Raw genomic sequence first — 25,200 nt, 5'->3', positions numbered from 1 at the left:
AAATCTAAATCGACCACCTGCGGACAATGGTTATGCTTGCCTTGGATGTGGCAAAATATGTAGGTCACAGCTGGGGCTGCGCAGCCACGGGAAATACTGTATTCCTCACTAATCTTCGGACTCGAAGACAAGCCTTATATATAATTTACCATTTAATTGTATCGGATATATTCGCAAATTTAGCCTAATTTAGGTGTGCAAGATTTCTTGAGCGCTTCCGCCTAAGATGCTTGCGCTCCATCATGGACATACGGTGGCAAGACCGAACTACGATGTCCTTGCGAAAGCCGGTATGGACAGCATAGAGGGACTTCTTATGGTCCGGCACTTACGCTGGGCAGGGCACGTATTCCGAATGGGAGACGAATGTATGCCAAAGGCAGTCTTTTTTGGTGAGCTAAAAGGTGGTTGACGTAACAGAGGCGCCCCAATGAAATGCTTCAAAGACCAGCTTATGAGTCAACTTTCCTTGGCTGACATAGAAGAGAGCACTTGGTTGCATGCGGCCTCAGAACGAGACAGCTGGAGGTCACTCACGAAGGTCGCGGGATACACATTTGAGACCAAAAGAAAATCCGCTGCTGAGGACAAATGCAGACGGCGAAAAGAAAATCTAAATCGACCACCTGCCGACAATGGTACTCTGCTTGCCCTGGATGTGGCAAAATATGTTGGTCACAGCTGGAGCTGCGCAGCCACGGGAAATACTGCACTCCTCCCTAATCTTCGGACTCGAAGACAAGCCTTATTATTATCTGTTATTTAACAATAGAAAATATAAGTAATCTATTTTTTTTAATGTCAACAATCTGAGATTTAGGCCTGTTCAGTAGTAGACTACAATAAAATGGTACTTTCATCTACTTTTTTTTTTTTTTACATTTTGTTAACAATCTAGATTAATAGTTAGATCTAAAACTCAACTAGATCTAATAACTAGATCTAGATTCTAGCTAGAGCTCTAGATTTAGATTTCTTTTTAAACAACAACAGCAAAAAAAAAACAACAACAACTTTGTTGTAAATTATACTACACTGGATTTTCTATACAGAATATTATGGATCTAGAATTTTAGATCAAGGTCTAGTTTCTAAATAAATGTCTAGTATAGAGGTCTAGATATGTACCTATATAATATAGATAGATCTATACATAGATCATCGTTGTTTTTTTTTTCATTTCGTATCTTTTTTGTTTTGTAATTTTAATTACATTTGGCTACAAGCACCGGAGCAAGGCCAGGCTAGTGAATGAATTTTTTTTTTTTAGTATTGCGTGGGCGGAACGACCTAAACAGTGGTCAATGGTATATATTTTAACCAATCGCAAAATTTGTCTATAGTATTTACCGTAGAACGAAAAAATGGCAGCAGATGTTCCATTTACAGATGGCAACGACGATTTGAACTCAAGATTTGCCGAATTGGAGCTTACTGAAGAGCACATTGATAATGAACTGAACGCTCCAGATGAAAAGCTGTGAGATTAAATACCTTTAAATTATACGATAATAATCAAAACACATTTAGAAACATTAAAATACATCCCATTTAAGACTTAATCACTTAATCATAATGAGTAAATGACTGAAGTCAAGTTAAGTGACTTAAACTTAAAGTTTGTATTACTATTAGATCTAGAATCTAGATCTACAGTATTAGATTTAATTAGATCTAGAATCACTACGTCTAAGTCACTAAGAATTAAGAATCTATTACTATTAATTCTATTCTGTAAAATGTTTGTAAAATGTTTTACTTATTTCGGATGATACTAGAATATATAGATCATCATGATCATGAGTATTAGAATAGATCTAGACTCTAGAATCTAGATCTATTTATTAATAGAATCTAAAATGACTAAAATCTAAAGACTAAAGTAGTAGACTAAACTCTATATATGTAATTTGTAGAAATGTAGATCTAGAATTAGATATAGATCTATAACTATAGAGTCTATATTTATTCTAGGTTCTAGATCTATATCTAGTCATTTTAGATTTTATTCTAGATAATCTGATATCATAGACTCTTGACTAGACTAGACTGACTAGAGTGATCACTAGTACTAGTGACACTAGACCCTAGAGTCTCTTTAAATATAAATTTAGATCTACTCTCTATATTTATAGTCAATATTATATGTAATTGTAGTTTATAATCAAATCCTATTTATTAAAATTTAAATAATTATCTATTTCTATGTCGGTCTATATATTATATATATATATTTAATAAATATATATATATTATATATATATAATTCATGCGGGACACCACGCACACATGCCGACTCACTAACTCTAACCCTCGATGAAAAAGTCATAGAAAGAAAACTTTTATTTCTTTAAGTTGGACTAGAATTACCCCACGTTACTTTCTAGGCGACAGCGCGGCTCAGAAAAAAAAAGGAGGGGGGAGAACAAGTAATCTTCTCTGTATGTATAATTCTCTATATGTTGCCCAACCATACCACACTTCCCAACCCCCGCCCGCACCCGTGTCCCCCCTCGCTCTTCAGGCATGCGAAACAGCATGTACTTCGGTCGCTCCTTGTGTCCTCAGTTGCTTTGGTATCTCCTACAGTTGTCTTAGCCATGTTACCTTTCAATTGTTCTCTTCAATTCCGGCTGGTTTGGTTTGCTAACAGGTCTCTTATTGCTGCTGTCTTTGTTTGTCCTAGTACGCTTCTCTGGCCCACCTTCTTCGATTCGCTAATGGGTCTGTCTTATTGCTCCTGTCTTTATTGGTCCCTAAAGCATTGTTTTGATTTTGCCCCTTCGTATTGCTCTTTGTTTCCTAACCATGGTCACTGCTTCACATATATTTCTAGTAGTCAACAGGTCTTTCAATGTAGTCAACATTCTTGCATCAGGTAACTCTTTATTTATATCAGTCGCCTATTTCTGGAGAAATGTCATCGACAAAACTGTTGTTCTCAAACTTCGCAAGATGGTTGTGAGCTTTGTTTGCAAACATTAGGATAACTATGGCAATGCCCTGTCTGTTCTGTTTTCAGTCATGGACAATTGTATGTTGCTCTCTCCAGAGTTCCTTCTTTTCATTCACTCGTTTGCCCCAAACCACACCATTTGGACAACAGTATATTTTAGGAAGTGTTCACTTGTCACTAAATAGCGGCCTATGCTACACTGTGGGTCGGCTAGTATATTATAATAGACTATGTTTAGTTAGTGTAAGGATCTCAGTATTGCACATGTGACAGGTGGGGAAATGTGACGTGTGTTTGGTGCGTTTAATGTCTAGGGGATGATTATTTTTAAAGCTATCACACCACAACCTATCAGCATATCAATCGGGAGCAGAATATTTATTTACATAAATATACATATAAGAATAAAAAGGGGGAGGGTTTGCATCTATCTCTAAATAATACTAGATTTAATCATCACTCTTGCACTTAATGAGAGAGTATGTCACTTTGTCCTCTGACTTAGCTGGTTTTCCTGTTGATGCCGCAGCTGGCTGAGTCCTGGCTTGAGGTTCTGCAGCTGGAGGTGGCGCTCTAGCGGATAGAGGGACGCCGGTGATTCAGTTCTTGTGGAGTCTCAATCCAAAGTTCTGATATCTGTAGTGGGCACAGTAGGGCGGGTGGCCGGCTACCGTGGGCACAAGGTTACTGCGGGCAGAGCTGATCTGCCGTGGGCAGCGTAGTTGACAGGATATGTCCAGTGAGTTGCAGAGGGTTGGCGTAGCTATGACGTCTCGCACAGACCTGAGTCTATAGGGACGTCGCACCTAATAGGTTGACAGGTGGGCTGTCGAATAGGCGGGCAAGGCCGATAGCGCCAAGTAGTAGAGTTGAGAAGATCTCAGTGGGTAAGTGCAGTGCCGAATAGCACTAAGCACAAAGGCAGGTAAATAGTTGAGTAGTGCCGAATAGACACTGAACTGCAAATAGCTAATAGGCAGATCTCAGTAGGAAAGTGCAGTGCTGAATAGCACTCAGCACATAAATAGGCAGTAGGTGATTCTCGATAGCAAACAAATAGGCAGGTAAATAGGCAGACACCTGAGGGAGGCTGCAGATAAATAAAGACAAGTTAGGACATGTCTCTCATGCATCTTATCGATGCCCTCGACTGAGGTGCATTCGTCAGGTTGGTAAAATTGCTTTAGAGCACAATGGGGAGATGATGACAAATGGGATTTGGAAAATAGATGGCAGATAGTAGCAATATAGGAATGTACATAGAAGGGGAAATAATAATCTCAAATAAACAACACAGGTGGATAGAGAAAGAAAGGGGGGGGTGAATTGGGCGGTGGTCAGCGACCAAGACGGTTTGTTTACATATGACCGTCGGTCGAGAACAATGTAACGCGCTTGAATGGAGAGGGTGTCCGTTCAAGCAGCGCAACTCTCGCTAGAGTAAAATGACTACAGGGGAGATAACTCATATCTCCTTTCTAAGCACAGTATTAGTGCAATAGTAAAATCATCAAGGCGATCAACCGAGATAAAGGAAATAAAATAAGATGTACAAATATATACATGGTTGCATCAATGATCAATTGAGCAACATAGCATTAATAGATTAATGCAATACATAAATACATAGGACATGTTTATGTTTTCTACTTACGCCAGTGAGAGATACACAATGCACTAATTAAATATAAATGAACTAAGCAAAATGCTCATGATAATATCCAATGGAAATAGCACAAAAGTAGTTAAGATGGAACTTGTGATTAAGTTCGGCTTACCACCAGGTATTCCTCTAGGAGTAAAATAAATGAAGTAGTCCAGACTCGATTGCTCAGCGATAGAGAAATAAGAGGGTCTGATTTGATTTGGATCTACTTTATATAGGCCTGGAAAATGCGGGCGGAAACAGGAAATGTCCTAGGCTTAGAATTATCTTACACTTGGGTGAATTAGACTTGAGATGGGAGTCGCACATTGGTACGTCGAGAGGCGCTTTGACTCGAGTAATCTCCTAGATCAAAGAGAGACATAGGAGAAAAGGGGGGGGGGAGGAGTGACTTACATTCCACACAAGGTGGTGTCCACTGCGGCTGTCAGACATCCTGCCGATAAGATCAAAGAGTCTGTGTGTATCTTTGCCCCGGTCAAGGGAAGATAAATCGAAAGATGTGGCCTAGCTATCTCCAATGTGGTCAACTAAGTCTAGCCTGGAGCAGAAAAGGTGGTGCGGGTGAAGAATTTGGGGGTAGGGTGGGGAAATAATTAAAATAAAATAAATAAATAATGAAAAATAATAATTAATGCTGTGATAAATTTGAGTGACTCTGACAGCAAGTTTTTGACTTGTCACAGCACACACTCTCTCTTGCCATGTGATTGTCAAGATCCTTTGGAAGCAACGCACATGGGATGAGTTTAGTTTTCCGTCTTGCTTTGCATCTATATAGGTAGTCCATGACTTACTGCCATACAGTAGCATACTCAGAACACATGCCTTGTAGACCTCAATTTTAGTTGCTTTAGTGAGCTTCTGGTTTTCCCAAACTCTTGGCCTGAATCTAGTGAAGGTCAATGCAGCCTTCCCTGTGCATTTTTTTGATATCCTCTTCCAGAGACAGGTCATCTTGATTTGTAGATCCAAGATAGCAGAATTCTTTTACATAATCCAGCTTTATATCGTCTATTGGATGGAGTGTGGTGCTGTAGCATGTGGTCCCATAACATTTGTTTTCTTCATGCTAATGGTTAGGCCAGTGTTTCTCAAACTGTGTGCCGCGGCACACTAGTGTGCCGCCGAAAATTTGCAGGTGTGCCGCGGGAGTTTTTACTATTAAATTTTCATTTTACGTTGCGACGACATCCCCACTTGCAACGACCAGTAATAGAAGTGGATCGCTCCATTATGACGGAAAGGGGTGTTAGCTATTCAGGTTATAGAATTGTCCACTATACATATATTATTATAATGACTAAAAGTTGGCCGCCTTAGCACACGCACAGCAGTTCTTGAATTGGTAACGATAATAATAAGCGATGTGTTTCATGTAAATTTGTTAGGTGTATGCTAATAATAACAAGTTATCACTAAGCCTTATTCTTTGTTATCCATGGAGAAATACGTTAGCAAGAATGAAACTGCGAAAGTGTTAAATGAAAAGCAAGGAAGAATACATCGGATATGGTTTCATATCTTCTGGACCTGAAGATTCTCAATTGCCATTCTGTCTGGTCTGTAATGCAACTCTGTCGAATGAGACGCTTGTTCCAAACAAATTAAAGAGACACTTGGAAACAAAAAGGGATTGATTGCAAGTTATAAGGTTGCTCAGTTATAAGCAAAACGCAAGAAAGCACACACAAAGACTGAATCAGTCATTGCACCAGCTTTAGAAATAGTTGATAAAACTATCATTGGACCCGATGCTTCCGAAAAAGTTAAAAAAAGTTCCTTTGTCAAATGATAGTATCTCGCGCAGAATTGAAGACTTATCGTCAGATTTACAAGATCAAATCTGCGAATACTTCGACGTGACTGACGATGAAGTGTCTCTGCTGTGGTCTCTTCAAGTTGATGAATCCACTGACCTTAGCGACAAAGCCCAGCTGCTAGCTTTTATTCGGTTCATAAAAGATGAAAAATGTGTCAACGAATTCTTATTTTGCAAAGACTTACCAACTACAACCAAAGGCGAAGATATTTTCAAAGTGGTGAACGAAAACATTTTGCTCTTCAAACTACAGTGTCAGCGTTTGCACCGACGGCTGTCCTTCCATGCAGGGAAATAGAAATGGATTCGTCACTCTTGTGCGTCAAGAAAATTAAATGTATTAGTTGTTCACTGCATGATCCACCGAGAAGCTCTTGACTTCAAATCTTTGCCGAAAAATTTTATGTCTGTTCTAGATCAAGTGATTGAAGTTGTAAACTTCATCAAATCTCGACCGCTTGCATCCCGACTTTTCTCTCAACTTTGTGAAGCAATGGATTCAGACTACAAATGCCTCCTGTATCACACCAACGTTCGTTGGCTCTCCAGGGGAAAAGTGTTAAAGCGTGTCACCCAACTCAAGGCTGAGCTGATTTCATTCTTGGAGACTGAAAAAAAAAGACTTTGGATTTTCTATTCGTGACGAGATCTGGTGGGTTAAGGTGACATTTCTCTCTGATTTATTTGACAAATTAAATTAATTGAATTTAAGTCTTCAAGGACCATCAGAAACCATCATCGCTGCATCCTCAAAACTGAAGTCATTTGGTGAAAAATTGTCTTTGTGGCAAAGTAAGATCTTGAAAGGAGTCTTCGCTTCTCCTACTTACAATGAATGTGCTTCAAATAAAGAAATCACCCCCAAAATTCTGGACACTTTGACACACCTGCAGTAAGCATTGCAGCATTACTTTCCAACAGTTGGAAGTAATGAGTATGGATGGGTCAGCTATCCATTTGGAAACAATGAAGATACAAATCTGACAACTGAGAAGCAGAGCAGCTCATTGATTTAAAAAACGATGCAGTTCTTAAGTCAAGTTTTGCCGAGAAAAGCCTGTTTTGGATTTCAACAAGTTATATCCTGCAATCAGTTTAAAAGCGATCAAAATAATTCTTCCATTTGAATCTTCATGGTTTTGTGAGTTTGGATTTTCAGCACTGACTGAAATAAAATCTAAGAAAAGAGAGAGACTTCTTACAATAGACGATGAAATGCGAGTTTGTTTGTCGATTTTGGAGCCTCGATTAGATCGCATTTGCTCTAAAAAACAGACACACCCTTCACATTAAATGTAATACTTAAAAACGGGTTAAATCTTTTTTTCTTTTTATTTTAAAACAACTGTTGCTCTTCGTGGTGTGCCGCAAAATTTTTGTAGTTTTTGTACTGTGCCGCCAGACAAAAAAGTTTGAGAAACACTGGGTTAGGCTATACTGTTTACCTTTCGCGAACTGGTCTTCCCAGCATCTGTACAGGCCTCAGACAATGCCGTCTGCTCTGGGTTGGACATGTTCACTGGATGGAGGACAATCACATCCCAAAGGTCATTCTCAACTGGCAACACGTGTCTGGCTCTAGAAAAACTGCAGCCCCCACCTCCGTTATGTGGATGCAAGAAAACAGGATCTCAAAACAGTGAACCACTTGGAAGACATAGCCCTAGACCGCCCTAGATGGGGAGAGACAGTGGCCATGAAAGCTATGGACAGTGAAAAAAATGGGCCTCAGCTCTGGAAGAAAAGCGTAGCATACAAAAAATGGCCAGCTCCTCTACCACCAAAACGGAAGCCACGATATATGTGGAAGGGAATATTTCTCCAAAATAGGACTGCACAGTCACACGAAAAAGTGTTCGAGATAAGCCATAGTCGTTATATGACTGAAGGAGGCCTGAGAGAGAGAGTTAGTGTAGTAATGAAATGAGTATATGTATACTATAGTTGTATTTCTATAGACTGCACTATTTTATACTATTCTCCAATTTATTAATTTTGTTCACTGAGACACCTTGAAAGTTGTAGTAGACCGCAGGGGGTCTATATAGAGTCTTATAGACTTCTTTGGGAATCACTTAACAATTAGTAAGAACAGTTCTTGACTCTAATTAACATAGCACTATACTATACTCTAAGCCAAGATTGATATTTAACTAAGATTTCTAGTAAAAATATTAATAACTATTCACTGTTGTTTTGGATTGTTATTATGAATATTAATCAATGTGTTCATATCAGTGTCAATATCTTGTAATTCTTAACTATCTATAGTTATAGTATTAATAGAAATTCATATATGTAGATCTAGCATTCTAGCTGATCTGGTCTGTAATGTGCATAGTTCTTTCTTGTAAATAAAAGACAATTATTCTTTTTAAAAAAATTGACATCATATGGGTTTTGCTAATCCGTGACTGTTCATCTAGTTAATTCTAGCATTGGATTAAGACTAAAAATATCACAAATATATATGTGTTTTTTTCTGCAATATCATACCTGGTGGTTCTATTTTTCTCTAAGCCAGTTTAAGGCGGTTTTACGTCAATCTTTGTCCATTGGAGCATAGTTTTAAAAAATATTATAGGAAACTTTTAACTAGAGAAAGTGAATCATATGACAATGTTTTGTTTTTTTTTTTTTTTTTTTTTTTTTTTTTTAATGGGCCTTCAATGTATAGCATATAGTTGGACTAGTAAAACTTGACATATATACTCACAATTTTAATAATAATTCAAAATAAAAATTATGGCCAGACTTCTTGGATTCTATTGTTATGGATCTTTTCTGTAAAATAGGCTCCCTTATGTATCAACACATTTTTTTAGATCTACAAAAGTTTCTATGAAGAACGAAACCCACCAAGATTCAACCTTGATCATTGCACTGGACATACATTAATATATATATCTTAAATGCTTTCCTTTTCAACTCTGCCTGTCAGAAATGGGAGGCATCCAAGAGCCTATTTGATCAACTCTTCTATTCATCCAAGGAGATGTAAATTTGTTACATCATATTACAGGTGACAGGCACTGTGTCTAAGTGGTTAAACACTTTGCTTCCAAACCTGAGGTCCTGGGTTTGAATTTTGTGAAGACTAGGATTTTTAATTTTGTATTTTTTATGGCGCCCCTGAGTCCACCCTAGTAGGTACCTGACTTAAGTTGAAGTAAGTAAATGAGGTTGGTCATTGTGCTGGTCATATGACACCCTGTTCATCAAATGTTGGCCAAAGAAAAAGATTACCGTAAGATCATAGACTGCCTTATTGGTCGCTAGATCTGAAAGGGGAACTTTACTTTTATTACAGGTGGCTTTTATCCCAAGATGCTTGGGTTAAGGTGACCCTGGCAAGGCAGATTCCTTTTCTGTACCACATCTGGCACATAGATATCCCCTTAAACCATGTATGGATTAGTGACATGGTTGTGACTCTCTTCCACCCCCCCCCCCCACCCCCCCCTGTTGCCATAGACTCTTGTCTTTAGGCACCCGAAGAGAGTTTTATAAAAATTGTGTCATGATTTAAGTAACTTGTGACTGTTTTTGATAGTAGTAAGATTAAGACCTGTACTTTTTTTGTGTCTGATAGATGGTATCATGGAAGACTGGATAGACAGTCAGCAGAAGAATGCTTACTCAAAAATGGGAAAGTTGGCAGTTACCTGATACGAGAAAGTGACAGCAAGCCAGGGTCATTTGTGCTGTCTTACCTCGGACAGTCTGGTCCTCCTACTCATTTCAGGTACCGAAAATAAATATATACATATTTTATACCATAAATGGAAACACCAGCTTTAATCTACCTTAAGTTATTGGATTTAAAAACATTTAAGCCAAGCCAGATATATTTGGTTGAAATATGACCTCACCTTGTTTTAAAACAGGATCATTGCTATGTGTGGAGATTATTACATTGGAGGACGTCAATTTGAGTCCCTATCAGATTTGATCGGCTATTACACAACATGTTCTTGCTTAATAAAAAATGAGCAGTTGAGATATCCGGTTCCTCCAGCAGAGGTAATTTTTGTATAGCTTTTTTGCTTAACTTGTACAGACAGTGTTTCCTACATAAGCTCAGAATATTAAATAAATTGTCTACCAACAGTTAGAACTTTCTTTTTTCTGAATACAATATTTATTTGATTGGTATATTTTTAGCCTGTAAATGATAGACGCAGGGTTTTGGCCATGCTTTCCTATAGAAAAATGCCTGAATCTGATGAATTGAAGTAAGTAGCAAATACTTTCTGTCATTATTGACCTATCACCTTTATTGTTATTTAACTTTGCACTTTAAATGCCTTATTATTACAAAGTCTCTAAGTCAAAATGTGCTAGTATGCATAGTCCTTGTAAACATGATTGATGATAATAATAATAAAAACAACTATTTATTTTATTTCAGTTTTGACAAAGGAGATACTTTTATTGTCCAAAATGAGCTTGAGAATAATTGGTTATGGGTAACTGCAGAAAGAACTAAGGAAAGTGGCTTAGTACCTGCTCAATTTGTTGAGGAATTGGTAGGTGTCGAGTAATTAGACTTAAAAATCCTCTTTGCTTATTGTAATTTTGATATTATTTATTTAATGTTAAAAGTTTGGGTTATTTATGAATTAGTTTTGATAATTACACCAATCAGTAAGATAATTGGACAAAGTAATAATTTTTTTGATGAAGTTAATGATTTTTCATCCAATGACCCAAATGTTTATTTCAAACTATTTAAATATCATCATGCTTTTCACAAATACTATTATAATACTTTGTTCACTTAGCAACTAGCAAACTCACCTACTACATTGTCTTGCATGGAAACTTTTTACATGAATAATTTGTTGTGTAGATTCATAATCTGACAGCCAATGTAACAAGTTTTTATATTTTCAAGACATGCAATGGAGACCCAGTGGAAGCACTTCCTTATTTCCATGGCAACATTACAAAAGATGAAGCAGTAGATAAACTTTTAAAAGGTAAAGTTTGGTGCGTAGTTAGTAGAAAACAATATAATCACTAAAGATTTAGCTTAATGTTTTTTTTTTTAATACAAACAAATGAATCTCTGACTTATTTATATTTCTAGCTGGTGAAGGCAGTTATTTAGTTCGACCAAGTGAAAACTCCCCTGGTGATTATTCATTATTTTTTCTTTGTGGAAAAGAAGTGAGGCGATTTAGAATTGACAAAAAAGGGCGCTACCTTCATTTAGGAGGGAGATATTTTGACAGGTAAAAGCAAGTCAATGCTAAGGATTTAAAATAGGATTATTATTTAAATAAAGGTAAATATTTGGCTGCCTTCTTGAAATTATTTAATTTTATTTTAAGTTCATTCTGTGTTGTTTGTATATTTGATAGCTTGGATGATATAATCAAGCGTTATACATCAGAAGAAATAGTGGAAGGGTCCAAACTAATATCAGCCGTGTACAGATCTAATAGAGTAAGATTTTTTTTATTATGCATTTTAAAAATTCATATGTTGTTATAATGTTAATTTGTAATCAAATAGTTTAAATTTTACTTTCAACGAGACTGTGTCAATGTAGTCTCTCAAAAGGAGTTTTTTTTTTTAATGTAAATTAGTCTTACTTATGCTGTTTTATACCTTTTAAGTTCTCAGAGTGAATTGACATCCATTTTTTTTTTTTGTAATCATCACTTTGTAAATTAAAAAAATATTATTAATATTCACACTAATTATTAATTTTTTCACCTGCCTTATTGCTTTGTAATTACAAAACAAAGTTAGTCATTTAAACCCAAATATAGATGTACAAAAAAAGCTCTGGAGTCTTGTTTAAATGAACCTAATGGGAACGGCCATATTATTTATTTTACTTGTATTATGCTAGTTTATCTAGACTTACTAAACTTATTTGCTATTTTTAAAAAAAAATTGTTAGTCAATAAATATTTTTTGATGTGCTAATTTAACTATTGATTTTATGTTGATTACAGTTCAAATATCAATGATAAATTTGAAATTTATTTGCAGATTTATCTCGTTCTGAACAATGTGTATATTATTTTCATCTACAGCATTTTAGTAATATAGATGATCGGTTTGAAGCAGTGGATGGCACAGATGAAACATACTCCTCCATCAGACAAAGCTCAGGACCAAGTTTGCTGACACGCAGCAATGATCGTATTGATATGACTGGCTTTCTCAACAAACGCAGTATGCTAGTAGTTATTTTTCTATTTTTAATCATTGATTGGAAACATTTTTTTTGTGGATATTTTTGTTCTATCAAGATTTTCTGTTTCAATCTTTGTTAACAAAGTTAAAACTTTTTTTCTTAGGCGATAGAAAAAAGATTTGGAAGCCTTTCTACTTTGTTCTTAATGGAACAGATAAATATTTGTATTATTTTGAAAATGACAAGGTAATAAAATTTTTTTCCATTTCCTGTATAATTTGTATCACTTAGACATATATGATATCTTTATACTTCAACATTATACTTACACTCATCATAAACCATTTCATTTATAAATATTTATTGATAAAAAAAGTTTTGGTGTCTGTAGACTTAACATTTAAAAATAAATGCCCATTATTGTATTGTTTTCTTGTATATATTCTTTCAATGAAATTGTTTACTCTCTCTAGAAATCCAAACCCAAGGGAATCATTGACTTGAGTTATAGTGCCCTCTACCCAGTTCATGATAGTCTTTTTGGAAGGTAACACTTTATTTAATCTATAAATTCAAATAAAAAATCTTTTGTTTTAAGTATTTTTAAAATGTATTTTCTCATTGTACACAATGTGGATAAACATTTCTTTATATAAAGTAATGATATGACATTTGTAAAAATAAATATATTTAAAAAAAAATCTCTCATTGTTGTTAAATGTATATTTAAGTAATTTATGAAAGTTTTTATCTACTATATCTCTTATGATGGTAAAAAGACTTATTCCTATATTTCAGGGCAAACTGTTTTCAGATAGTTAGTAACTATGACAATATAAATGAACAGATTTGTTATGTTTGTGCTGACAGCTCTGACTTGACACAGGTATAATTATGAAATAGTTATTTTATCTGAAATTTGGTTATTCTATACAATGTATAGCAATAATAGTATAAAACATTTTATCTTCCCAGTCTTGTATAAGAGATATTTGTGATACGAAGGAAGAATAACCTCTGAGAGATTACTGGCACGACATGGCCTAAATTGTGCCAATGTGCAAAAAAAACAAAATACATATACCTCTAGAGATCTAGCTTAATAAAAAAAAATAATTTGGTTATATAAGAAATTAAAAAAAAAAATAAAATGTTTATATTTAGCTCTTATTTATCACCTGGACATTTCTGTTGGCATGTCAGTACTTAGGAATATAGAAACCTTGCAGCTTTAATTATTACTTAAGTTTCTTAAATGCTATTCTGAATTATTCTTATTTTAGTAACAGGTAACCTTATTTTCTTGAAAAATATAAGTTAAACTATTTGTAAAAAAATTTGTAAAAAAAATCTTTCAGAAATGGATTCAGTTTCTAAAACCTTACTGTGACAACTCAAGAGGTACCCGATCACCTGGTCACCATGCTGCACTTAAAGAATTTCACAAACTGGAAGTCAGTATTCTAGATGCTCACAGATTTCCGCCTAAATTTCTTAACCACCCTTACTGTGTTCTGGCCTTAAATGGTGTTCGTGTTGGCAAGACAGATGTGGGAGAAGGTTCAAATCCTTTTTGGTCGGCTGGTTTCTTTTTAGAGTAAGTTCGCTTTAGAGATTTAGATCTTTGATTTTTTTCTTAACAATTCGATAATGCTTACACTATTTTATTGACTATACACCATTGTAAATTTAACAATACACATTAATTTAATTATTCATGACCTTATTTTTCTAGTGATATTCCACCAACAGTTGAATCCTTTACTGTTCTGTTATTCAACAAAATAAAAAGATTGAAAGATACAGAGATTGGTAATTTGTTTTTCCCCATTACTATTTACACAAAAAATGTATTAATTAAAAAAAAATATTTTAATAATTCATCTGAAAATTAATACTATGTGTTTTCAGCTTCAGTGACAATATCCTTATCAGAACTTTCGGGTAGAGGGTACGTTGATGATGCTTACACATTACAGCCTGTTGCTGGCACTAAATACGAAGTAGGTTCACTGCGACTGAAGTCACGTTATCAGCATGAAATAATTATGCCCCAGGATGAATACACAAGCTTAAAAGAGGTTTGTAATAATAATAATACTATATGTATTTTTATAATGTGTCATATCCTGCCATATACCATATTTTCTTTTGACCTAATATGTTTGTCTGAATTGAACAATGCCATAGAGTAGCCAGTTGAATGAGTTTATCATAAATAAGCTTGTTACTCATCATTACTTATGGGTCCTGAACAAAAGTGTTCATTTGAATTGGCTAACAAAAGTTTTGACTGTCAAGTCTCTTCTCTCTGCAGCTGCTGATGTAAATATATTTTGAGTTGGGTGAATCCAGGAACTTTAAGTCACCAGTCCTGATTAAAGCTCTATCATTCAACTTAGACAATCTTTAGGTGAAGCAAATCTAAGAAAATTTGCAAACATAAATTATTTTCATTAGGATGGTTGAAATAAATCTACACTATCAAACTACTCTTCTTGTTCTCTCTGTTTTTACCTTCTTAAACAATAAAGTCCATTTTACTGTTTCTTAGAGAGTGGAGGAGAAATCTGAATCTAAAATAAAATGTTTCATTTTTTATTCTATTGCATTTTATCGCTGGATGATTTTTACTAAAATTTTGCTTTTACATTGTATTGAATGATTTTTACACAAATTTTGCTTTTACATTGTATTGCCAGTTATTATTAGATGATGGGTACGAGCATATTCTGACCTTAGCCCAAGTTTCTGGAGAAAGTGAACGTACAACACTTGCTTATGCCTTGTTGCAAATTTTTAGGCATGAGAAAAAAGAGGCTGGACTTTTATGTACATTGAATGATAAAGAAATTGAAAAAGAAGGTCAGTGGAATGTATTTTATAAATATCAAACCATAATGCATAACAGGTATATGCTCTAATCAATCTAAATACCAATGCTTATAGAGTGTGTCATTTTACATATGGGTCCAATCTGTAGTACAGTAATGACAAACTCTTTTCAGACCTTGCTATCTATAAAGCTGATTATGTAAAGGTTTTGATTTGTTTTGATTGTCCATGGTTAATGAGGGTGTCATTTGGGAATCACCACTGCCTTTACTTTCCAACTAATGTCAGGTACCTATCAAGGTTGGGTGGACTTAAGGGCATCCTAAAAATTCTGAAATTTAAAATTCCAGAAGTCTTCAATGTGATTTGAACATGAGACACCTCTTTTTGGAAGCCAAGTGCTGAAGTACTCAATCCCCTCCAATCTATAGTGTTTCCCAACAAATCACTTAGGTTTTTTTTATTACATGACATTTCTTATTCTGAAATGTATTCAAATATTCATAAATTGGTTTTTGAAGTAACTTAATTTAAAAAGTTTTCTTGATATTGTGTTTCCTTCGGCATTTCTTTTTCATTGTTCGTGTAAATAATAAGAATAGTAGATAAGTTACAGTGGTAAAAATGAGTTTGTTTGTTTTTTCAGCTGAGGTCTCTACTCTATTTAGAGCAGGCTCTTTAGCAACAACCCTGATGGTGCAATACATGAAGATGACTTCTACGGCTTTTGTTCAAAAAGCTGTTAAAGAATCAGTTCAGAAAATTGTTGAGCTCAAGCAATCTTGTGAGGTATAATTTAAATATTATGTAACATTCATTGTTGGAATTGTTCTTGTTATCAGTTAGCTGAACTTATTTCCTACTTTACCTAGGCATTGTATAGAAAGAGTAGGCAATCTATCAAATGACTAGAACTACTTCAAGCAAGGTATAAAATGTCTTAGCTAGAAAGATATTTATAAATAATCAATATATTAATTTATGTAAAAAAAAAAAGAATTAAAATAAAAATCGGGAAAATACCATATACTGGTAATTGCTTTTTTATTAATCTTATTAATGCTTCTAAGTTCTTATGGATTCTTGTATTTGGGTGCAGACTCTATCAACATTCTACCTTTTCCTCAATGGCCTAACTAATAAATGTCCTGAATTGTGTCATATATTTCAGACATTAAACTGGATAGCACTGAAGGGTTGCTTAAGAGAATTAAATTAACTTGCACTTGTTTTCTACTATTATCACATCACATAGATTCAAATCTAGTCTGGTTTCTTCTAAGTAGTTCTATTAACCATACTGACACCATTCACTGCCAGTTGGTTTGCTAGTGAATTTTGCAAGACAAATAAAAATGTTTATCATTAGCTCGTATGACATACATAGTGCTTTGTTGAATCATATTTGCATGTCAGAAAGTCCTGATAATTGCACATACATTATCTTTTTCCATTTTTCATACAACATGGTGTGGAGCATCTTCTGTATCAACAATTTACCCTGCAGAATTAAATTAAGACAAGACAAACATACTTCCCCTCTCCAAATTAAAACGAACTCCAGAACCTTGAAGAACACAACTGTTGATGTTTCTGCCAAATAAAAGTCAATATTTAGAGAAACTTATGTTATTATTAATAAATACTTTTAATCGTTGTATACTTTGTCTTGCCTGAACAAGTATTAGTCAGAATTTGAATGCCTAGGCAAAGTTAAATCTTATTTCGCTCAAAATTACCTATTGAATGCCTAAGTATTTGTGACCTATACAGTGCATTCAACACATTAAAATTTATCCTAACATTTTTTTTAGCTGGATCCTAAATTCTTAGAGAATTCAACTGATCAGCAATCAAATTCTGAATTTTTTCTTCGCCTTCTGACAGAGGTTGTGGAATCCATTTTTTCTTCTATAGATGTTTGTCCTGTGTAAGTTTTGAATGACATGATTTGCTTTATAATTTTTTTTAAAGGTTTAAAAAAAAATTATCCTACTTTGAAGTGTAAGCCTTAATAGTAGAATCATTCAGATGAAATTTCTTAACAATCTGACATTTTTCTTTTCCAAAGCACACTACGCTATGTATGCAATTGTTTACAAAAAAGAGCAAAAACAAAATGGCCAGGTGATGAAACTGTTAAAACTAGAGTAGTAAGGTAAAAGTTTTATTTTTGTACCTAGTTGATTGCAACTTGTTTTTTTAACTTATTTTTTTAGTACTTGAAAAAATATTATTATTTTTTTTTTTTTTTAACCATATTTTGAGCTACAATCATGTTCTCTTTCTTTAACAGTGGTTTTATTTTTCTTCGGCTGCTTTGCCCTGCAATTTTAAACCCAAAGTCTTTCAATTTAGTTACAGGTAATTTTGTTATGTTTAATATGTATACTTAATTTTTTTGATGAAAAAATCTTACTTCATATAATTTTTTAGACATAAATTTTTTTTTCTGTACTTACAATAATAGGAAATAATGTTAAGATTAATTTCTTTTCCCCAGAAAATCCTTCTGAAACGGCAGCAAGAACACTCAAACTTGTAGCAAAAGCTTTACAAAACTTGGCCAATCTTGTAGATGTTGGACCAAAGGTAAAAAGTATTTTTATGTATTTAATCTAAATGTATTTCTTAGCCCCTTTTTTTTATTGTACATAACAAACTTATTAGATTCTTCTAGTTTTCAGTATACTAAAGAAATTTGAGCCAGTCTTAGGACTTTTTTTTTACATGGGTTTCAATTTCAGGAAGCTTACATGGAAGTGGTTCAACCTTTTGTCAAGAAGAACAAAGACAGAATGATTTCATATCTTGATGAGCTTTCAGTAAGCCAAATTTTAAACTATGCTAATAATTATTTTAAAAATTTGTTTGCTGATATTTTTTTTTCAAATTGATCAAACTGTTTATTTTTTTATATATATTTTTTTTACTGTGTCAGTTTTGTAGCTTCCATGACTTTTATTTTGATCTCCTGAATGTTAAGCTTATATTTTTGTTTTAAAACTGAAATAATCAGTCTTCCTCTTGGTACCTTTTTGTTATCACTGTCTTTTTTTTTTTAATTTGTACTTTGTGACACTATTTTTGTGTAACATGTCTCACTCTAAAACAAGTTTCATGTCTAATTCATCAGCATCATCATCATCTCACTCTAAAACAAGTTTCATGTCTAATTCATCAGCATCATCATCATCTCACTCTAAAACAAGTTACATGGCCTAAAGTGTGCCGATGTGCCAAAAAACTCAAACTTAAAGAGAGAAGCTGATCTTTCTTTTATGTTATCCAGCCAGCTTTTCTTTGGACAACCTTTTCATCGTTTTTCCTCCACTGTACCTTGAAGAATGACTTGTGAGTGAGTCATGTCTTACAATATGACCAAACCAGCTGTTTTGTCTATTCACAGTATTGAGGAGTTCTTTCTTTTTGCCAGCCAGAGTGTTGACTTTTAAATGTTTAAACTCAACCTATTTTCTTGGTATCTGATATCCAGAATTTTGTAGGATTTCTAATTACAGCCATTTAAAAATTCTTTTATTATGTAAAATATCTAAAATTATGTGTAAAATTGTCAAGATTAATTTTGATACAGCTCTGTTATTAACAAGCTAATAGTACTCTAAAAAATAAGTAGAAGAGGCAATTTTTTTTTTCTTAATTTTTAATGAAATATTATTTTCAATAATGATTAAATAATTATTGTAGTTTGTCTTCTATGTTTTTACACTTGATTTTCTGAACTTGGGTGGAGAGGCTTCTAAAATCCTGTCTATTTTCAGAGTGTTCAACGTGAACCTTCAGTCCATGAAATACTACCTGGAGATCCAGCCCGTGAATTGGCAACTATACATCACTTGTGTGATACTCATTTGGAAGCACTTAAAGACATTATGCAAAGACAAGTAATTGTTTTATGTACAATCTTTTCTTTATTGCCAAAGATGTCAAAAAGGTTATTAGTGTTTATGAACAAACATTTTGTTTCCTATCTTCTTTTCTTATAAATGACTTATATGCTTCTTCAAAAGTAATTACAAAAATGTGAAGCTAAGTGCAGAAACAATGAATGAGACATAAATAATAATAATAAGGCTTGTCTTCGAGTCCGAAGACTAATCAGGAGTGCAGTATTTCCTGTGGCTACATATATAAAGGCAAGGTGTTGCCTCTCTAAATGAATGCATCGTTTCTTCAAAAGAGAACATAATTTTGTCCTATGCATATCCATCAGTTATCATGCATGTTAATAAGAGGCTTAAACTCTGCTAAGTTTTTTTGGTGTATCTGGCTGATTCATGCAATGGTACTAGGAAAGAAAGAACACTTGTACAAATTTGTCCTAGCATAGGGACATTTTATTATTGTCTTACTGAGTATTAAGTTATGGTTCAGTGTATTATGTAGAATAAACCCTAATTCTTTTATTATTATTTTTTTATAATTATGGCAATATTCCATGTTTTCCATTCTATTTAAACTGAGAAAGTGAAAACCTTGTGAAAATATTTTGTTAGAAGTTTCAAAAGAGTCTAGCAAAAAAGGTTACAAAGAGAAGTTGAAATATTACATGTTTCTGCTTTAAAAATTTGACTTTCTATTCTGGTACTTAAGACCCAGGCGGATTACCAGCTCCCATCGCCTCATGATGGAAACATCCTCCCGAGGAAGTGGATAGGCTAAGAACGAGAGCTAACATGGCTCCCAGTGAGCTACCATTGTATGCTCTAGCGAGTGTACCTGCACGTGGTGGGAATGTGAAAAAGGCTTGCTAACCAGTCCAAAACCCAATCACCCATTCCCCAATGGGGCCCATACAAATGGTGATGGTCCCCTCATGGGTGTGATGGGACAGTATAGGCATAAGGAGGGCCCCCATGTGGGGCTTGGGCCTCCGGCCCCGCATGAAGGTAGGAACTCTTGTCAGGGCTTGGAGGACCGTGCAACATGACAAGCCGGGTGTGACTACATCATCACCTAGTTGCCGGGGGACTCCTGACAGAGGAGTTGGTGAAGAGCCAATTTCTCATCTTGGCCATGGGATAAAAGCCTTTCCTGGGTCACATGGTCCATAAAAGGGATGAGGTCATCTCGAACCATAAAGGACATCTGATTCAGGTACTTAAGACCCAGACATGTTTCTTAACCCCTTGAGGCATCTGCATAGAAACTTCTTAATTTTTTTTATTTTTTTTTAAGACATTAGCCTATCAGTCAAGTGTAGTTTTATACCCTGTTATTACTGTATGTTTAATCCTCTTGGGTCCATGTTGCATTTGCTTTCATGGGCATATTTTTGAAAAGCTGTTAAAATGACATAATCAATACATCTTTGGAGCTCAATCAAATTTCAGTTCAGTTGTGTAATGCTCATCCAGCACACCATATTTGCTCTTAATTTCAGCACCCACTTGTGCTAATTATAAGACACTTAGATTAGGAGGTTAAAGAAAGTAAACATTTTGTTCATAGAATTGAAAGTTAAAAAATTTTTGTTTGGCCAAGCTTAATATTTCATTGAAGTGTGTTTAAATATATTATCATTTAGTGGAAAGTGTCTGTGTGTGAAGTTGGTTTAAGATTTCTTTTCAGGACTTTGGGGCGGATAATTTTAAATCACATTATTTCATTACATGCTTTTTTTTTAGGCTTTGGTAAAGAAGAGCTCCACATTTTCAACTTTTGTTTCTTTCTTCTTTGTCTCAGCTGTTAAATGTATAGTCCGTCCTTACATTATAGATAAGCTTATTTAGAACATCCTAAGTGACACTAGCTAAGCCCTTTAAATGGTAGTATCAAGTCTGGTGTAGTAAAGTATACAGCACTAGCCAATTACCCACTGGTACCATTATAACACAGTGGTTAAAAAAAAATATTTTTTTTTATGTTCATTTCAGGTTTCTACTAGAAAGATTGTGGTTGTGACAGAAATGCTGACTAATCATAAGAAGAGATACATGGGAGATTCATAAGACAAAAAGCCAAATAATTTCACCTTTTCTTGGATTGGGTCGAAGACTGGATTCTGCCTAAGAGTCATCCTTTTGGCAATATAATTACTTTTATTGCTTGCCTCTTAGTCAGGAAGAGTTTCTAGTGATTTCTTGCAATGTATATCACACAAAAAAAATGGCAAACTGATATATGCCAACTTAAACATGTATGTATATATATATATATATTTATATATGCATATGACCAGCACAACTTAAATTGTGTCTAGTACAAGTTTGTAAAAAAATGGTCATGTCACTGGTATTCATATGAGATTAATATCAGGTATTAACCTGTATATGTACATATACTGGTATATACCTTTTGATCTGTCTAAGTATACACACATATTTACATACATTCATATAGAATACACACACACACACACAAAGGGAGCTTTTTATGATCCAATGTTTTACATATATATATTGGGCAAGGATGGGGAGTGATTGGTTCTTCTTCTACCAGATCATATGTTAAGATGGTAGAGGGTTAAGCATTCCTTGAAATCAAAATCCATTCACTTTTGGACAAAATATGTGTGTGTGTGTGTGCCCCAGCCTGGACAAGATATTGACTTAGGTCAACATCATCAAACCACTTCTGTGTATCAGCATGTACAGTAGTACTCTACCCTTTCTGGGGATTTCATTGTACTGGCAATTTTTTTTTAATTTGCATGTTTTACCCACCCCTCCCTACTGTTTCAGGTGTTTTTTGTTTTTTTTTACAAACTTGATTATTTTATTTTTCATAAACATACAAAAACAAGGACTAAATGGTCAGATAATCACTTGTGACTGTATTATAGATTTGTTGCTTTGATTGTTTGTAGTCAGTTCTGCAAGATATGCCATATGTAAATACTGTCGGTCATTTTTTAAATCTTGTTTGTTTTAATAAGAGAAGGGCTGAGCAGAGTTGCTTACCTGATAAACATAAACAAGTGGTACAAAAGTGATTAGAGTAATAATAGATACATTTTGAAAGGGGATCACTTGGATTATTTTGTTTTCTTTTACTGATATAGAACTGATGCAACTTAAAGATTATGTACATTGTCTCTTTGCCTCACACAGGTATTTGGTCCACTAATTTTGTACAATACCAGCAGTTACAATGAAAATCTTCTATCTGAATTTATTTCTTTAGGTCAGTGTTTCCTAAACTTTTTCACTAACAGAACACTTAGCACATTCTGAATATTTAGCGGGACACTTTGCCTATTTTTTTTTTTCGAGAGATTAATTCACATCGTGGCTTCTAGTTAATTATTACAGTAGTTTGCAGAACACCTATTTAGGCCTCGCAGAACTCAAGGAGTTTGGGAATCACTGCTTTAGGCCTATTCTATTAAAAGATATACCAGTCAAAAATGTGTCATAAAGTAGCTGTGAACTTGTTCTTTATTACTCCCATTTTTATAGCTTTACCAAGTGGGAAAAATAAACTTTTCATTAATAGACACTATCTGTCTAATACAAAGCTTACCTGGATACTAGACTGGCTACTAGTAATGTAAAACAATAATTAATTATTTGTAACAGGTGTGTGACAAGGTCTAGATCAAGGCTACACAAGCTGCTATTACTGCTCTGTAAGCCTAATTCTATTATATGGGCTTGGTATTCAGGCAATGTCGAGGGGTTATGGTCTACCTTATCTAGACTGTGTTATGGACTATACTAAGTTACATTTTTGTAATCAATGTTGTCTGAATTTTTACGTATACGCTACATTTAAAAAAAAACAAACTACTAATTAAAAATGTCCCACCAGTGCCATTACATTTTATTCTTAATATCCTGATAAAACAAAATAAAAAAATATTTTTATTTTCTTTCAGAATGTCATTTCAACACATTTTAATGACGAAAGCAAATTTTTACGTATTTTTTTCATTAAAATGTGATTTTTTTCCCTAATATTCTAAATATGACAGAGTTTAGGATATTTGGGGTAAGAATATAATTTTTGGCCACAAGCTGGACTCATTATGCAAAGTAGGCAGCTCTGTTAATGCTGATTTGGTTAATTTACTTTTGTGAATGCTGCCAGTTCAACTTATATCCTCATGTATGTACTAAAATCCAATTTTTAAAATTAACTATTTGATCCTGCTTTAAAAATGTTTTTAATTTTCTAAAAATTTTAGTTTTAAAATATAATCCTTTAATTACAATTATATCTTTAATATAAATATTGCTCATATTGAAGTGGAAACATGGTTGCATTCAGTATTTAATCTACTTATGGATATTTTCTAATGTAACTATTTTAGAACCTGACAGTCACAGTTTGAAATGATCAGTGGAGTGTTCAGAAGGTGAAACTGTTTAACATAACTTTATACCTCTAAAATAAAAAAATTGGATAACAAGATTAAGGTTTGTTTCACAATAAATTTGAAGAAACAAATTTTTCAGATTCTCTAGGTAGGGAAAAAAAAAGTAGTTGCTGTTTTTTCTTGACAAATTCTGTTTTTGCTCTGTCATGTGGTATTGAATGTTTTTCTTGACCAAAAAATAAGGGCAATTTATTTCGAAAGAATTAAGTTGGTCTCGTGAAGATGTATTGAACAAGTTATGATTGTTTCATGGTTTTATTTATTTTATAAATTAAAACTATACTGGTGCGTCTACATTCAACAACTCACATTGTTTGAATTAAAGTGTGAATTGTTTCAGAAAATGTCAATTAACTCATAAATCATTAGAATTATGGAAAAACAAATTAATAAGTTATTATATTTTCTACATCATCCTCTTCAGTGTAGCTGTTAGGTGCTGTGGTTAGTGTAGCTTTTAGGTGCTGTGGTTAGTGTAGCTTTTAGGTGCTGTGGTTAGTGTAGCTGTTAGGTGCTGTGGTTAGTGTAGCTGTGGTTATGTATCATTCAAGTTTCCCTTAGACATGTTTTCCATAAATAAGGTTTTGTAAAGTGCTCTAACTTTATTGGTAGAAATTGTGCTCCCAATCTGAGGATCTCCTCTTAACATGTATACCAATTGTAGTTAGAAATGTCAAGACCACATCCTGTCCTTGAATACTAAGCCTCAACATTTGGTCAGCTAGAAACGCTCCAGTTTTGATGTACAAAAGTGTGTGCTACTTACCATGAAGTGAACAGAAAAGGTTTCATTGAGTAAATATTTGTTGACCAGATTTTTTGTTATTCTACATTGTGACAATAACACTGTGACATGAAGTTGCATTTATAAATTATAATTTTGTTTGTTTGTTATTGCTTCAAATGACATGTTCATGCCTTTGACCTTAACTGTTATCATTTAAACCATATTTATTGCATTTTTCCTGTATTTTTAACTTAACTGATTCATTGATGAATTGGATACAAAAGACATAAGCATATAGTCTAAATTTGAATGGCTGTATGCAAACTTTGTGCCCAGACTTTTACTTTAGCTGTACATTCTTTGTTGTTTATTTTTTACTGTTCTATGTTAGTTAATGGAAGGTCATCATTCCATCAACACACCAGTAACATTTTGTAATAGTATGTTGATCCAACACACACACACACAACTGTTGTTTAACATTTGTGGCTTGTAACAGTGAACATGTTTTTATACCAATTCCTACAACTGGTTCTCCTTGAAAGTGCCATAGAGGCTGGGTGTCCAGTGAAGCAGAAGAGCAGTGATTAGAAACTGTGGACATTGCCTTAACTCTCACTGTATTTCGTCCATTTTGTTTGTATAAAGATGAAAGAAAGTTTGCATGAACTAACACTAGAATAAAATAATGAAAAGTTT

The 25,200-nt window shown here is 34.1% G+C and overlaps 1 protein-coding gene across 1 annotated transcript; it reads left to right on the top strand.

Moving 5' to 3' along the window:
* The first annotated feature begins 1,239 nt into the window (after positions 1-1,239).
* Positions 1,240-25,200, top strand: LOC106072100 (ras GTPase-activating protein 1-like). The gene is made up of 24 exons (XM_013232377.2): positions 1,240-1,480; positions 10,037-10,189; positions 10,332-10,467; positions 10,609-10,679; positions 10,856-10,973; positions 11,342-11,426; positions 11,537-11,681; positions 11,811-11,895; positions 12,495-12,636; positions 12,762-12,844; positions 13,072-13,145; positions 13,397-13,484; positions 13,957-14,195; positions 14,334-14,410; positions 14,510-14,679; positions 15,301-15,463; positions 16,080-16,222; positions 17,248-17,363; positions 17,505-17,591; positions 17,730-17,797; positions 17,937-18,025; positions 18,181-18,258; positions 19,216-19,338; positions 21,331-25,200. The coding sequence occupies exons 1-24, from the start codon at positions 1,365-1,367 to the stop codon at positions 21,403-21,405; spliced, it is 2,724 nt and encodes a 907-aa protein (XP_013087831.2). The 5' UTR covers positions 1,240-1,364; the 3' UTR covers positions 21,406-25,200.

Source organism: Biomphalaria glabrata, chromosome 1 (genome assembly GCF_947242115.1).
Source record: "Biomphalaria glabrata chromosome 1, xgBioGlab47.1, whole genome shotgun sequence".
Lineage (NCBI taxonomy): Eukaryota > Metazoa > Mollusca > Gastropoda > Planorbidae > Biomphalaria > Biomphalaria glabrata.
This window is presented reverse-complemented; position numbering and strand designations above follow the sequence as displayed.

Coding starts and splice junctions, on each gene's coding strand:
- LOC106072100 (XM_013232377.2), top strand. CDS start 1,365: ATGGCAGCAGATGTTCCATTTACAGATGGCAACGACGATTTGAACTCA. Junction 14,411..14,509: donor ATTGAAAGATACAGAGATTG/GTAATTTGTTTT, acceptor ATGTGTTTTCAG/CTTCAGTGACAATATCCTTA. Junction 15,464..16,079: donor TAAAGAAATTGAAAAAGAAG/GTCAGTGGAATG, acceptor TTGTTTTTTCAG/CTGAGGTCTCTACTCTATTT.